The sequence below is a fragment of the Choloepus didactylus genome, chromosome 27 (assembly GCF_015220235.1).
Source record: "Choloepus didactylus isolate mChoDid1 chromosome 27, mChoDid1.pri, whole genome shotgun sequence".
Classification (NCBI taxonomy): Eukaryota; Metazoa; Chordata; class Mammalia; order Pilosa; family Megalonychidae; genus Choloepus; species Choloepus didactylus.
The window spans coordinates 13,582,855-13,597,471 of NC_051333.1; the positions used below are offsets into that span (position 1 = coordinate 13,582,855).

The 14,617-nt window shown below is 59.4% G+C and overlaps 2 protein-coding genes across 6 annotated transcripts in view; one reads left to right on the forward strand and one right to left on the reverse strand.

The window, feature by feature from the left end:
* Positions 1-8,316, reverse strand: part of POU2F2 (POU class 2 homeobox 2) — a 32,885-nt gene extending 24,569 nt beyond the window's left edge. Inside the window, 4 exon segments of the mRNA XM_037820711.1 lie at positions 820-876; positions 992-1,026; positions 1,134-1,199; positions 8,269-8,316. Of these exon segments, the coding sequence (XP_037676639.1) occupies positions 820-876; positions 992-1,026; positions 1,134-1,199; positions 8,269-8,296 (186 nt within the window). The 5' untranslated portion in view covers positions 8,297-8,316.
* Positions 8,317-8,762: 446 nt separating this feature from the next.
* On the forward strand, positions 8,763-12,271 carry LOC119521955. Of its 5 annotated transcripts, none has more exons than XR_005214439.1 (4): positions 8,763-8,911; positions 9,929-10,023; positions 10,262-10,393; positions 11,520-12,271. XR_005214439.1 is itself a non-coding variant. In XM_037820688.1 (4 exons), exons 1-4 carry the CDS (start codon positions 8,828-8,830, stop codon positions 11,594-11,596), a joined length of 339 nt encoding a protein of 112 aa, XP_037676616.1. In that variant the 5' UTR covers positions 8,763-8,827; the 3' UTR covers positions 11,597-12,271. The 5 variants fall into 5 exon arrangements, 4 of the variants coding, with proteins under 4 accessions (XP_037676616.1, XP_037676615.1, XP_037676617.1 ...); XM_037820688.1 differs by having other exon boundaries at positions 10,311-10,393; XM_037820687.1 differs by having other exon boundaries at positions 9,934-10,023; positions 10,247-10,393.
* Positions 12,272-14,617: the final 2,346 nt, after the last annotated feature.

Here is a 14,617-nt window from a genome sequence, read left to right on the forward strand (position 1 = left end):
GAGCCAGGCCTGGGGTCAGAGGGCATCTGCTTACCAAGATCGGTGTCCTCCCACAATAGCACGGCAAAAAGGGGCCAGTGGCAAACAGGCCCTCAGGGGCCATCTGATCTGACCACCCCGCCACCGTGTTAGAGAGGGAAACTGAGAGGCTCAGAGAGGGGGAGCAACTTCCCCATGGTTGCACAGTAAGCCTGAGGCAGGGCGGGGAGCCTCCCACCCCATCCCTCTGCCACTCTCGGTCAGAGCCAGGAGTCCTACGGGGGCTCGTGCCCCCCGGCCTTCAGGCCCCTGGACCTGCCCGCTGCCCCCGCCCAGGCTGGAGGGTGGTCTGCCCGGGGTCTCAGGCCCAAGAAGCACCCAGGAAGCTGGCCAGGGCCCACCACCCGGCCCCGTCTGGATTCGGAACGTGCACGGCCCGGCTGCTTCCGGCCTCCCGATCATCCTGTCCTCCTGCACCCCACCCCGCCCGCGCTGGCCCCCGAGTGCGTGTGTTGGGGTGGGGGGTGCAGGCCCTTGTTCTGCCAGGGAAGTCGGGATGGGGGCGGGGCCCTCAGCTTCCTGTTGTTCATCGCCCCGGGGCCCTGGGGGGGATTTCCCTGGCCACCCCCACCCCCCAGGGAAGGGGAAGGAGAGCGGGTGAGTCACAGGCCCAGGGCGGGAGCCCGAGGGTGAGAAGTTGGGGGGAAGGCACCTCGCCACCAAGGTACCCAGGCTCAGCGCCCTCTCGGGTCGTGGGTCGGGCAGCTGCGACCCTCCCCAGCCTCTGCACGTCCCCCAGACACTGCTCGACTTTCCTGGCTGTTCCCACCAGGGCCTTACCTTGGTGCTGGGGCCGGTTGGGGACACGGAGAATGGCGAGGTCTTATTCTGGGGGTTCTGAAAAGAGAAAGTTGGGGTGGGGCGGTGGGGATGGTGAGATGAAGCTGCCTCTGGACCCCGCGCCCTCCCAGCCCCATCCTGCCCCCTCCCTGCCCATCCACCTCTCCCTCACCTGATGGTTAGTGTCTGGTCCATTCCTTTCAGTGTCTGCAACAAGAGGGAAGGGGCGAGCTGGCAGCAGCCCCCCACCTGCACCCCACCCTGCCCCGTCCATGTTGGCTCTCTGCCCACCCTGCTCCACCACCACCACCTACCTGTGTGATCTGATGGGGAATCCAGACCTTGTTCCTCGGCCTCCAGGGGCTTAGACATTCTTATTTCTGGGGACAGCGGAGAGATGGAAGCAGGATGAGGGAGGGGAAGCTGAGAGGGACCCCCCAGGCCCTGCTCCCAAGTCACCCCTCCCTGGAGAAGTCTCCCTGTCCCCTGGGCCGTGGGGATCTTGCCTGAGCCTTCTCACCCTTCCAGAAGGTGGCACAAGGGGTGCCGCCCCCTGTGGGGCGTTGGGGCAGGGTGGGGGGCAGGAGGTGGATGGAGGCGGCAGCCACCCGGAGCAGCCAGTGACATTCCACGGGTGTGCTGTCCGCCCGGCCTCCTCCACGGCTGGGCCGCCCGGGCCCCCGTCCTGCCCTACCAGGTTTTGGGTGAGACATGTTTTCCACTCTGAGTGGGGCCTAGGGAGTGGGATGGGACCGCTTCCCCCAGGGAGGGAGCCACCAGCTCTTTGAGTGTGATTCAGTCACCCTCTGTCGTCCCCCCACAGCCCCCTCACTTTCCCATCCACACCTCACTCCCACCTGCCTTCCTTCTCGCGTTCCACAGGCCCCACCCCAAACCCCCTCGACCTCCAGCCCCATCCGGCTCTGCCCCTGACCTTATCCCCGAACCAAATCCCACCCCTTACTTCAGCCTTGGATCCCAGCTGTACCCCAGATCCAACCTAAACACCCCACTCCTGCAAATACAATAGTTCCCTGGAGCCAGGATTCGAAAGGAGGCAGTAGAGGGTGTGGACAAGTTCCCTGTCCTCAAAGAGCTGAAGTACCCATTGTGAAAAGTAAAGGCTAACCAGGTTCCTCCACGGTGCTCACATCAGTGGGTGGTGCTGATTGACTCCCATTTTACAGAGGAGGAAACTGAGACTCCAAGAGGGGGTGTCATCTCCCCAAGAGCACAGCAAGACACCCCAGAGGTGCCCCAATCAGAGCCCTAGTCTCCATGATTCCAGGGCTCCCGCTTCTCATCAGCACCACGTGTGCCCCGATCCTGACTTCCACCGGTCCCCAAACCCTGCCCTCTCCACCCGGCTCCCCACTCCAAAGCTGCCCTGACACCGGCTAGAACCTCACTCCTCCTGGTCCTGGACCCCAACACAAGCCCACATTTCGGCCCAATGAGTTCATAATCCCCTTTCTCACCCTGAGTCCTGACTCGCCTCTAAGCCCTTCATCCAACTCTTGGCCTCCGATCTTACCCATCGCCTGACTCGGACCCTAAACACTCCCCACAGCTCGCCCCAGAACCCAGGCCTAGCCCGTGGCCCCACCCCAATCACAGGGGCTGTCGAGCTCTTCAGTGCTCTGCACCCCAAGGCCGCCGGCAAAAGGGAGGGGTGAGAAGCCATCAGCAATTGGATAAAAGTGCAGAAGTTCTGCAGTTGATAATTCTTGCCATGCAACGCCACTCGGGTTTTAATTCTTAATTAAAAAGCCAGGTCTTTCGCTGCTGGTGGAAGCGTCAGTTGACCCATGCCCCAGTCAATAAAGCAGAGGAGAGGGCCTCCCTGTGACCTGGCCCACCCACCCCTGGCAACACACCCAAGAGAGACGGGCGTTCTGTCCACCAATGCGCCAGCCACAGATGTCCACGGCAGACTGGAAGCAGCTCATGTGTCCAGCAGCGGGTGAACGGACACCCAGGAGGTGGCCCATCCAGCTCCGAAACATCCCCCAGCAACCAAGAGCAACCAACTCCTGCTTCACCCCCAGGATCGAATCTCACACGCATGACGCTGACTGAGAGACGTGGGACACGCACATCGGTCCACACGGACCTGAGAGGACACACGGTGTGACTCCAATGACACGAAGTTCAAAACCCGGCAAAAGAGACCTCAGACGATAAAGCTCAGATTAGTGGGGACCTTTGGGGGGCAGCGACTGGGAAAGGGCCTGTTGTGAGGCTGGCAATGCTCTGTGTCTTCATCTGTTTGGTGGCTACGTAGGTCTATTTGCATGTAAAAGTTCATCAAGCTGTACCCTAAAAACGTGAGCACTTTACTGCATGTAAACTAGAGTTTCAAACACAAAAAGAAAAAATTAAAAGCTAAAAAGGAAAAAAGCCATGTCTTGAACATCAGCACACAGTCCTGCTAAGGTGGGGGCTGGTGAAGGGCGGAGGGTGGGGAGTGGGTGTCGCGGGCGGGGGGCGCAGGCTCTGCTTCTCCACACATGATCGTAAGAGACATGAGAAGAAGTGAGGGGAGCCAGGCAATCGGGCCCCCAGGTCCTGATTCGGGGGCAGCGAGGGCAGGAACCATGTCAGCTGCCCAGTCCCACTCTCCCTCGTCCGGACCTGGGCCCTGTTCCAGGCCACCCCAACCAGGCCCTGAATCCCACCCCTCCTCACCATGCCCCAAACCTCCGCTCCCACTCAGGCCTGGACCCACGCATGGCCTTGCTCGTGTTGCCCCAGGGTGATCTCTTCTACATCCGGCTCTCCTTCGCTCTAAAACCTTCCATGGCTCCCACCTCTCTGAGAAAATCCAAGCCACTTTTCCTGGCCTTCTGGGCCCTTCAGACACCCTCCACTGCCTGTCTTGCCACTTTATCCCCACACATCCTGCTTTTCAACCCCATGGTGTCTCCCTCAGCTTGGGACGAAGGTTCTATACTGCCCACCCACAGAGCACGGCAGCCTGCGCGTCCACCCGGAAAGACCGTGCTTGGCCTTGGCCTTGGCCTCCCCCTGCCGCTGCCCTCCTGCGGTCCCCATGCTGAGCCCCAGGGCTGTGGATGTCTGCGCCCGGGTCTTTCCTCCAGCAGTTGGGGCGGGCAGGCCTGGTCCGACCCACTGCTGGTTTTCCGACATCGCCCTGCCCTTAATAATGGATCGCAGAGGTTTGCTGAACGTCCTCCCTGCATCTTTCTCTGTGTCTCTTACTTGTTCCTGCCTCTGGCCTCCTGTCCCCTGCAATTTAACACACGTTTCCTGGGGCCTTGGCCTGGGCTGGTCCCCACTTGGGCCACCAGGAAACTCACCCTTTGGTTCAGCACAGGCTCTGTCCTCTGTGAAGCCACCACCCAGCTGCCCCCAGCTCCCAGTCGGGACTCCGGCCTGGACCCTCAAGGAGCCCACAGTCTGGGGGGGTTACAGTCCTCGGAGGGGGTCAGGGTGTGGCGGAGGGCAGGTCAGGGGCATAGGGAGTCAGGGAGGGCTTCACAGAGGAGGTGACTGGGAGCCAGGGCCTTAAAGAGGAACTTCCCCCACCCTGGCTCCCCCACCCCAGCATCTTCCCCTGTCACTGCCCTCAGGGGGAGGCTTGACTCATCTCGGGGACCTCAATACTGCCCTGCATAGGACATGTGTGACAAGTGGACGAGGGTGGTCCAAAGCACCGGTCTCCTCCTCCAGGCCTTGGCCTCTGCTGTCCTCCCACTTGGGGTGATCCTCTCCTCCTCTCCTGGCAAACGTCTCCCCTTTAAGACCCCGCTCACTGCCCTCTAGCCCACCCTGACCACCACGAGCAGGGCCCTCACCCCCAGAGTGTGGGCTCCTTGCAGCCCAGGCTGGAGTCACTGCTACAGAAGCAGTGGAATGAATGAATGAATGCGTGAAAGAATCCCCTATCTGACGTAGACCCCAATCCGGTCCAAAACAGACCCCATCCCTGCTGTCACCTGACACCCCAACCCCTAACCCCAGGCCCCAGACAACCCTTTAAGGGAACAATCCGACCAATTTCACTTTGAGGGATAGTTTTCACCATTCTGTTTCCCTTATTCTCCCTAAATTCTCCCACCATGCCCACCAACTGCCCTTGCCTGGGCTGCTCTCTGCCGTGTCCCCTCTCTCTCCTCTTTCCTCCCCTGTCAGAGCCCAGTCCCAGGAAAGGGTCTCTTCAAATCATTCCCACCAAGGGTCAGTAGGGGGCTCCATGTCCACCGTGGACGAGAGGGCAGGTGGTGACTTAGGGTGGCCTTGCAGGCACAGGCCACCAAGGGTCTGCCAAGGGCCGGTGAAGCCTGCTCACCCGGCAAGGATGCCCGACACCCCTCCCTCCCACCTCTAGGGAAGGGGCGATGCCTCCACCCAGCCCAGCAGTCCGATGTAGTTGGTACAGGGTGCCACCTGGCATCGGGTTTTACAAAGCTCCCCAGGTGGTTCTGTTGAGCCCCTGGCACCTCCAGCCGCCCCAGAAGCCTCCCTGGCTCAGAAAATCTGGTTGGTTATTTACGGTCAGCCCCTCCCCGTGCCCATCCCAGGTGGTGAGTGACTTTTTAAGAGGACGTGACCAGGATATGGAATGTACAATCCTGGCAGGCCACTTGGAGCCACGCAGCCCCTCGAATCCCACCAACCTTGGGGCAGACCCACTGAAGGTTGCCCAGGCCCCTGAGCTCACCCCTGCTCGCCCGCCTAGCCCACGTCTGGGACCCTGGGTCCCCTCTGCGCTCCCCGCCCCGCCCTCCTCGGACTTTCACTTCTCCTCTGCATTTCCCCCGGCCGGTTTTAGCAGACTTCGGCCAGCTTCTCCTTAGCACTTACCGAAAATGGGGCTAAATATAGAGGGCCCAAGGGCTGCCCCTCACCCCTTCCTGGCCCCCGTGGCTGGTCCCCTGGGTCCCCCACACCCGCAGCCCGCCCCAGTCAAGGCCACGGCCTGGGAGCCCCTGTGGGCGGTGACTTGTAATGCCGGGAACCTCGGTGGGCCCAGCTGGCTCAGCCCCTGGCCTCCCCAGAAGCAGCACCCCATACATCCCCTCCACCACAACCTGCGGCTGGCCCTGGGCGGCATCAAGAGGGTGAACACTTCTGAGATGGCAGGAGGGAGGGATGGTGATAGGCGCAGCCGTCACGGCAGGAGAGGTGGCCCCACAGCTGAGCCAACCCCAGGCAAGGCCCTAGCTGGGCAGGGCCCCAGCACCAAGGGAGACTAGGCAAACCCACACGGGCAGCAGTGAGCAAAGACTGCAGGCAAGAATGAGCACCGGCCTGCACAGAGAGACCCAGGCCCAGACACGATGACATGGGCAGAGATGCAAAACCCACACCCAGATGTGCACACACTCTCACACACACACCCAATCATGCACACACTCAAACGTGTGCACACACACATACACACCCAGACATGCACATACATGCACACCCAGTCATGCACAGCAGACACACACCCAGACATGCAAACACACACACCCAGTCATGCACAGCACACATCCAGACATGCATACATCCACACACACTCCCACTCCCAGAGCCATGTGCAGACAGGCACACACCCAGACACACACACACTCGCTCACCCAGAATCATGAGCAGACACACACCTAGACATGCAATTGCTACACATACGTGTATACCCAGTCACACACAGGCACACAGCTAGATGTGCACACACACAGGCACAGATAGACACACATCAGACTGCACATACACACCCAGAGTCATGTGCAGACACCCAGACATGCACACACACATTCACACACTCAGTCATGTACAGACAGACACACACCCAGAGTCACTCACAGATAGACAGACATGTATACACTCACCCACCCAGGGTCCCCTGATCCTGGGAGATGGCCATGGAGGACCCTTGAACTAGTTCACAGATGTGGCACCTGAGCAAAATCAGGGTGAGCAAGCTGCCCAAGGCCACACAATGTATTCACTCACGTCAGGCAGGCTGGCTCTGTGAGAAAGCCCGAGTAAAGGGACTAACCCCATGCCTGGCACACACAAGGCCCCCACTCAATCCCAGACAGGGACTGAGTCAGGGGTGGAGTACACAGCTGTATCTCTGTGTAGACACTGCATAGACACACACACACATATTCCTGGTTGCACCTACAGTCACTTCAATAAATGCATACATGCCACTTGGCAAAGTGTCTTCCTTCTATCTCAACCTCCCTCCTTATCTCCTTCGCCTTGCTCACACCCACTTATCCTTCAGATTTCAGCTCGGACATCCCCACCTCCAGGAAGCCCTCCCTGATACCCCACAGGCTGAATTACGCAGGCCCTCTGGACTCTCACTCCCCTGTGCTTCTCCATCTGGCCCTGACCCCTCCGGCCGTGCCTCCCCTGTTCCGGCCCTGACCCCTCTGGGCTGTCACCGTCTGGTGACAGGTCTGACCCCTAACTCAAGAACCCAGGAGGGCAGGACCGGAGCTGCCTTTTTCACTTGTATTCCCAACCCCTAGCACAGAACTCAATGACAACTTGTTGAAGAAGGGTCTTGAGGACGCCCGCACAGACTAACAAACACACACCAACCAAGACTCCCATCTCTACAGCCATACATGAAACAGCCACTACGAAGTCCTGAGTGCTTCCTGGGTTCCAGGCACTGAGCTGAGCATCTGTCACAGGCTCTCTCATTTAAGCCTGCCATCATCACACCAAGCGATGACAGTCGTCATGCAGAGACAGACACAGGACCCCAAATGAGCACAAAGACCATTGCCTGTGAGGTGCCCGACGCTCAGTGTTCCCCCAGTTCATTGAGAGTCGGTGGGGAGGCATTCAATAAGCTCACAAACAAACGTGCCACCAGGAAAGGTGAAGCAGAGTGAAGGAACCACGGAGGGCAGGATGGGTGTGGGTGTGGACCAGAAGCGCAGGGAAGGCATCTCCAAGAAGGGGACACCTGGGCAAAGGACATGAGGAAGTGAGCCAGACATCACTGCCCAGCCTGTCTCCCACCGCCACACACAGCAGGCACACGCCAAGCCCTCCCAAGACTCAGAGCTCCAGCACACGCACACATACACAGATGCACACGCACACACACTCAAGTCTAGGAAACTTCCAGCCCCTTTGCAGGCCCCCACAGAGGCCCCGTGTCGCCCACCCCATTGGCCTTCCATATAGGGACGCGCTCACAACATACCTCCATCCTCCCCACCCAGACCCCGCAGAGCAGGGTGGAGGCAACAGAAATGGGGAGAAAAGGTTGGGAGGGGTGCCTGATGTTGGGGGAAGGGTAAAGAGAAGCTGGGGAGCAGGGACTCAGGGCTGGGAGAGGGGGCACTGCTGAAGCACAGAGAGGGCAAAGGAGACAGCCAAGCAGGGGGGGCAGGGAGGGCCCGGGAGGGCGCCAGGCATCTGGGCACAAACCCAACGACTGGCCTGTCTCTTCCTCTGAGGTCCCGGGAGTCTTACCTGGAGCCCCCATGCTGGAGTGAACCATGCTGCCCGCCCTGCCAGGGCTGGGGAACAACTGTGTCATCTCCCCGCCCTCTGGGGGCCGAGCCCTCCCTGCCGGAAGTCACCCGGGGAGGAAACCACAGGGCTGATCCGCCCCCCTTCGGGAGGGAAAATACCCTGGCCCGCCGACCGCCAGCAGCTGACCCCACATCTTCGGCGGTAAGGGTGACTGACGGGGTAGGGGGCGGAGGGGAGCAGGCTCCCGCAGCTGCGCCCCCGGGGAGGTGGTGGCCACACTCGGCCCAGCCCTCCTGCCGCCCCCACGGGGGCGAACACGTCTGGACAGGACCCGCGGGTCTGGGGGAGAAGGGAGGCCCACGACAATAACACCAACACGCTCTCTAGCAGCGTCGGGGGGCTTTCCCGAAGCCAGGCCGCGATCCTCGCCCATGGCAGGGGAGGCTCCTCACAACAGCTCAGCGGGTGGGGGGGTGGGGAGTACGCTGCTATTTCCCCCAGTTTGCTGACGACAAGCCTGAGGGTCAGGGAGGTGAGTTGACTTTCCCAAGACTCGATGAAGCCAAGAAATACAGCCAGAGGAGGCGTTCAGGGCGGGTGCCCGTGCGGCGGAGGGACCGAGCCGCGCACCTGTCCGCAGGTGAGACATCTAGGGGCACCCCTGGGAGAAAGCGGTGCCCGCGGGCAGTTGCAGTGCTGGCTGTGGGTGGGGGGCCTTGGCCAGGGGCGCGAGAGATTTGTCGGGGGGCGAGTGCGGGGTCCCAGGGGGAGGGTTCCGGGGAAGGGGAGCACTGGGTGCCCCCACCGCCAGCTGCCCAAAGCGCTGCGGCGCTCGCGGCCCCGCGCTTCCCTCGGCTCCCGCCAGAGGGCAGCAGCGCCCAGCCAATGGGCCGGAGGGCGGGGCCGGCTGCGGAGGAGGGCGCCCCTCCCTCGGCTCCCCCCGCCTCGCGCCCCCGCCCCCGCGCGCACACCTGCGAGGGTCACACAAAGGCGCAGGACTCCCCGCGCACCGCGGCGCAGACAAAGGCGCGGCGCAGCCCGCTGCCTTCTTCCTTCTCCGGGCGCCCGGGGTCCGAGGCTGCCGGGCTGCCTGGTGCCTCCAAACAGCCCGCCTGCCCGCCCGCCTGCGACCCCGCAGGACACGCTGCACCCCACGCTGGGGGGCCCCCAATCACACACGGACACACAGGCGCCTGGACTCACACATACATAGGCACGCCAGTATTTCTGCACTTGCTCACACGTGTGCACACATACACACGTGAACACATCTCTACCTGCCTGCACATCTCTCCCTGCCTGGGGACCCTCCCAGCTCAGGTGCCTCAGCCCCAGACAGGGACATCCCCTGTGGGCACAAGGGCACATCCACACGTGTGTGCCAGGCATGCTGCCCTGGGCATGCATACACACACACACACACATGCACACTCAGCTCCTGTGCTCCCACCCAGGCACAGCCACCCTGACGGGTCCACACCCCCTCCAGGGAATGAGCTACAAACTGAGGACACAGTTTCCAGGCATCTGCCCTCCCCAAGTCCCCTGTTGCAAAGGCCATTTCACAGAGGAGGTCCAGAGGCCAAGAGCTACTGGGTTCCAACCCAGACCTCCTGCCTCCTGGCCCCTTCCCTCCCTCTGTCTCTCCTTCTTTCAGCGCAGCTGCAGGATTTCTGCACACGAGGGTCCTTGGGTCAGCGGACTGGTGGGCAGGGAGGGCCTGGAGCCTTGTTTTGGAGCTGCATTTACCCAGTAAGCTCTACTTCGATTTAGGATTGTACATTTGGTGGTGGTGGTGGTGGGGGGGGTGCTTGGAAATGGGATATAAGGATATTATAGGGGACTACCACAAAGCCACCCCCTGGCTCCACTGCAGGCATATTCCATGCCACCCATGTCAGGTGCCTGCTTTTGGATGTGGCCCTGTGCCCGCCCCCTAAGGTGAGCCAGGAGAGAGGGACCTCCCCCATTTCAGGTGCTGTCCTCCCAGATCTGGCTGAGTACAGGAACCGAGGAAGGCCTTACCCATGTCCCGGTAGGAAGAAATCACCCCACCACCTGCCTCCCATGCTGGCCCCCTATTCCTGCCTCGGAGAGACAAGAGCCAAGTGTCCAGGCCTTGGTGAGGTGATCCAGAGGGAGGGTGGGCCAGAGCCTCGGCCTGAGAGGAGGGGGGCCGTGTCTGGGGCACGCTGGGCGGAGCCGGCTTGGCAGCCAGGGCCGGAGAGGCGGAAATGGTGGCCTCCCAGCCAGAGAAGAGGCCTCAAGCCATGATGAGCAAGGCAGGTAGGGTGTGGGAGCTGGGGAGCACAGGGGGCCACTCGGGATGCAGGAAGCCTGGGGGAGAGGTGGTGCAGGGCCAGGCTGGGCTCAGGGCTGAGCGGTAATTAAAGGAGACGTAGGGGGCTCCCCAGGGCCGGCGGGGCTAGTAACTGACACGCGGGCCCCATTGCTCCGCTCATATTTCTCGCCGGATCGATACGTTTGACTCCCGACAAGACAATAATCGCTTGTACGCGGCCGGCGAGTCGATCAAATACATTATTAGAGCGAGGTCCCCCGGGGGCCCGGTGGGGAGATGGTGGGGGGGGCAACCGGCCCACCGGGGACAGCAGAGCGGGGTTCTTCACCCCTCAGGGCCCCCAGCCGCGGCCTCTTCCTTGTGGCCACCCCTGGGGACCTTCCCTGTGGCTCACCCCCAGCTTCCCTGGCCTCCTGCTGTCTCCGGCGACCTCTCCACTCAGCCCCCAGCCGCCTCCCAGCTCTGCGTGGGGACTCAAGGGGTCTTTTCCCACAGGTGCTGCCCTCATCTGTAGGGCTGCAGCACATGGGAGCTTGGAAAGGCTCCTCGGGCCCCCCAGCTTGGCAGGAAGAGCCCAGATTGCAGGCCACACTGGGAGTCAGCAGCTGGGCCAAGGGATGAACTTGGCCCAGGATTCACTGACACTGATCACCCTCTGCCCAGCCTCCCTCCTGTATTAAAACACATGGGACTTCTCTGGGGGTCAGGGAGGGCAGGCTCAGGGCCCCAAACAGGCAGGAAAACAGGAGGACGGGAGAGGCAGACAGACACACAGATAAACGGATGTGGGCCGCTCCTGCTGCAGGGCCCTGTGGTTCCCAAATGGGCCTTTGATGCCCTGAACCATCCCTAGCCTCAGCCTGGTCTGCTCTGGGCACTGCTTGCCCCTCTCAGCTTCTGGGCTCAAGCCTCCATTTCCTGTTTACACACCTGCTTCTCCCCTCAGACCCAAGGTGCCCTCAGGACTGCTTCTCCATGAGCCTAAGTCAAGGTCAAGCTGCAGCCACCCCAAGTTCTGCTTAGGAGTATCCAGTACCCAAAGACTTAAATATTTTTTCTTTGTCTTCCTCAATATCATCATCATTAGTGTTCATATTGACGCTGTGGACTATTCTGCACTGTCTGAACCAACACCCTATTTCTTTATCTTCATGATAGTCCGAGGAGGTGAGGTCTGTTATCATCCCCATTTTACTGATGAACTGGAGCTCAGAGAGGTGAAGTCACCTGCCCCAAGTCACACAGCATATGAGTGGTGGATTCAAACCCAGGTCTGTCCTGTTCACAGCCTGGGCTCTCTTGACTCTGACATGGGCCTCCTTCTCGGAGCTTCAAAATGTCCCCTATGCTTCAGTGGACAGAAGAACAAGCCACTTCCTGCCCATGCAGGCTCACCAGAATCCCCCACAGCCCTTAGAGTGCATTTCTTGATACTCAGCAATGCACTGCATGCCTTCTGATCTCCCCAGCGCCTGGCTGAAGGTGGGCCAACCCCTCCCTGTTCCCTTCAATTCACACATTCCCTACATGCCCCCTCAGTGCCCTGTTCTGGGGGCTGAGGACCTCGAGATGAGCTAGCTCTGGAACCTGTCTTCCAAGAGCTTATGGTCCAAGGGGAAGCCTGAAGGGAATAAAAAGACCCTGGTATTCCATTGCTGGATCATAAGTAACCAATAAACACTACTATGTGCTAGGCCATCGCGAGGCTCAGAGAATACAGTGGTTAAACGCAAATAAAAACAAAGATAGTTTTTCTCCTCACTTAGAGAGATTACAGCCTTTTGGGGGAAAGCATAAAAAATAATACAAGCATCAAATAAATATGTAATTCTGAGTCGGGACAAGTGCTTTCATGAGTGGGAAAAGGATGATGCCTGATGTAGGGTGCAAAGTGCATGTCGTAGATTGTTCTCTGGACGTGGCATTTACACGGCAATTCAACCATTCCTGAGGCAGAGAGTGTGGGGAAGAGCACTAAGGCAGCGGGAACAGAAGAGGTGATGGCCCTGAGGCAGCAAGCAACATGGCAATTCCAGGAATGGAAAGGAGGCTCGGATGGCTGGAGCAGAGGGGCAAGGAGGATACAGGAGATGAGAGGCAGAGGTGGCAGGGCCAGACCTCACAGGGCCTTATAGGCCACGGCAAGAATTGTGGAATTTATTCCAAACACTGTCAGGAGAGTTTTAAGCCACTGAGAGAATTTTAAGCAGGGGAGTGAGATGATTCAATACACATTTTAGTGGATGAGTCTGGGGCTGTGGGGATCTGGGCTGAAGGCCACAGCATGAGGAGGGTCAGCCATGAGGGATGACAGTGGCTGGGGCCGGGGTGGTGGCAGTGGAGGTGGAAAGAAGTAGGTGTCCCCAAAAGCCTTTCTGAGAGTAAACCCAACAGGGTTTGGCGACTGGCTGAATGTGGGGGAGAGGGAGGAGGCAGGAATGAACCCCAGGTCAGTGGAAGTACCTTTCCTGAGATGGGGAGATTGGGGAAACAGGAAGAGCTCAAACTCAGATGAGAAATGATACATGTCTTGAGGCCGGATTGGATGTTGTAGGTGGAAGGGCTTGGGGCAGAGAGATTCTGTGTAAAGAAGACCCCGTGGGGACTGGTGCAGGGGACAGATGGGTTGGGTGGAATCTGGAGGCAGGCTGACTCATGGGGAGTCTGGGACAGTGGCCCAGGCAGTGGAGGAGGATGGGGCCATGAGGATGAAGATGTGAAGACAAACTCAAGGTAGAGTCTACAAGAATAGAAGACTGGAAGTGGGAGGCTGGGTAGATGCTGAGGTCATCACCAACAAGGATGATAAGGGGGGCAGCGTGGGGGTCCATGCTCAGGAAGATCAGGAGGAGGCATCTCAGAGGCAGCAGGTGCTTAATAAATTCACACTGACACAAACACTCCTCATTACATGTCACACCCCTTTCCAAACCCACCAGGATTTCCAAGAGTTCACCTGAGGCAAGAAGAAACTGAGGAGCACTGTGATATGGCTCAGAGGAGAAGGCAAAAGTCAGAAGACTGGCCAGTTGGTGACCTAGGGCCAGCCTCCTCCACTCTCTTCCCTCTCTATAAGTGGGAGGTGGTCTAGAGGAGCATTCTAAGATTTTTCCAGCTCTAACAGTAATAATGATCAGGAACTGCACTGATGGACCAGCTAGCTGTAGGACAGGTAAAGCAAGAGAGAGCGAGAATGAGTTGCAGGCTTCCACCATGGAGAACCTGACCAAGTACACACAGGATTCCTCTGAGTCCTCACTACCACCTTATGAAATAGGGACTTTATTATCTTCACTTTAAAATGAGGAAACTGAGGCCCACAGTCACTCAGCTAGGATGGGGCAGACCCAATGTCTCGCCGACCCCAAAGTCTATGCCTGAATTCCTGTGCTGAGCTATGTGCTCCTAAACGATGTGCTCCTCATAGCTCTTTCAGACTCGGTCCTCCAAGAATGGAGCCCTTGGCCTCCAGGGTTCCAAATGAGCCCAGGGTGCAGGTGGGCCTTCCCCTGACTTGGCTCCGCCCTTAGCCCAGGAGACCCCACCCACCCCACGCAGTACTCTGCCTTTCCACAGCCCAAATGCCCTTGGTGACCACTCCAGCTCCGACTTCCCAGTGGCCACTGCTGTCTTCCCAGCACTGGGCACTGTCCAAATGCTGAAACCCAAGGGCCCTCGTCCCCACTCCAGAAGCCTTCCAGGTACTCCCTGGACAGGCCCAATCCCCTTACCATGGCTTCAAGGACCCTGCAGGGTGTCACCTCTCCCCACCCGGTCACCATGCTCCAGCCACACTGGAAGACACCAAGTTTGTCCCAACCTTGGGGCCTTTGCTCCTGCTGATCCCTCTGCTGGAATGGTCTTCCCCACCTCTTCCTATCCACTCGTCCTGCAGAACTTGGCTCCATGTCACCTCCCTATAGAGGCCTCCCTGACTGAGCCTCCACTCCATGCCAGTTTGATTTCTTCAAAGCGCTTTCTGGACTTTAATCACCACTCACGTGTTTAACTGTCCATTTCCCTTCAAATGTAAGCTCTCTGAAA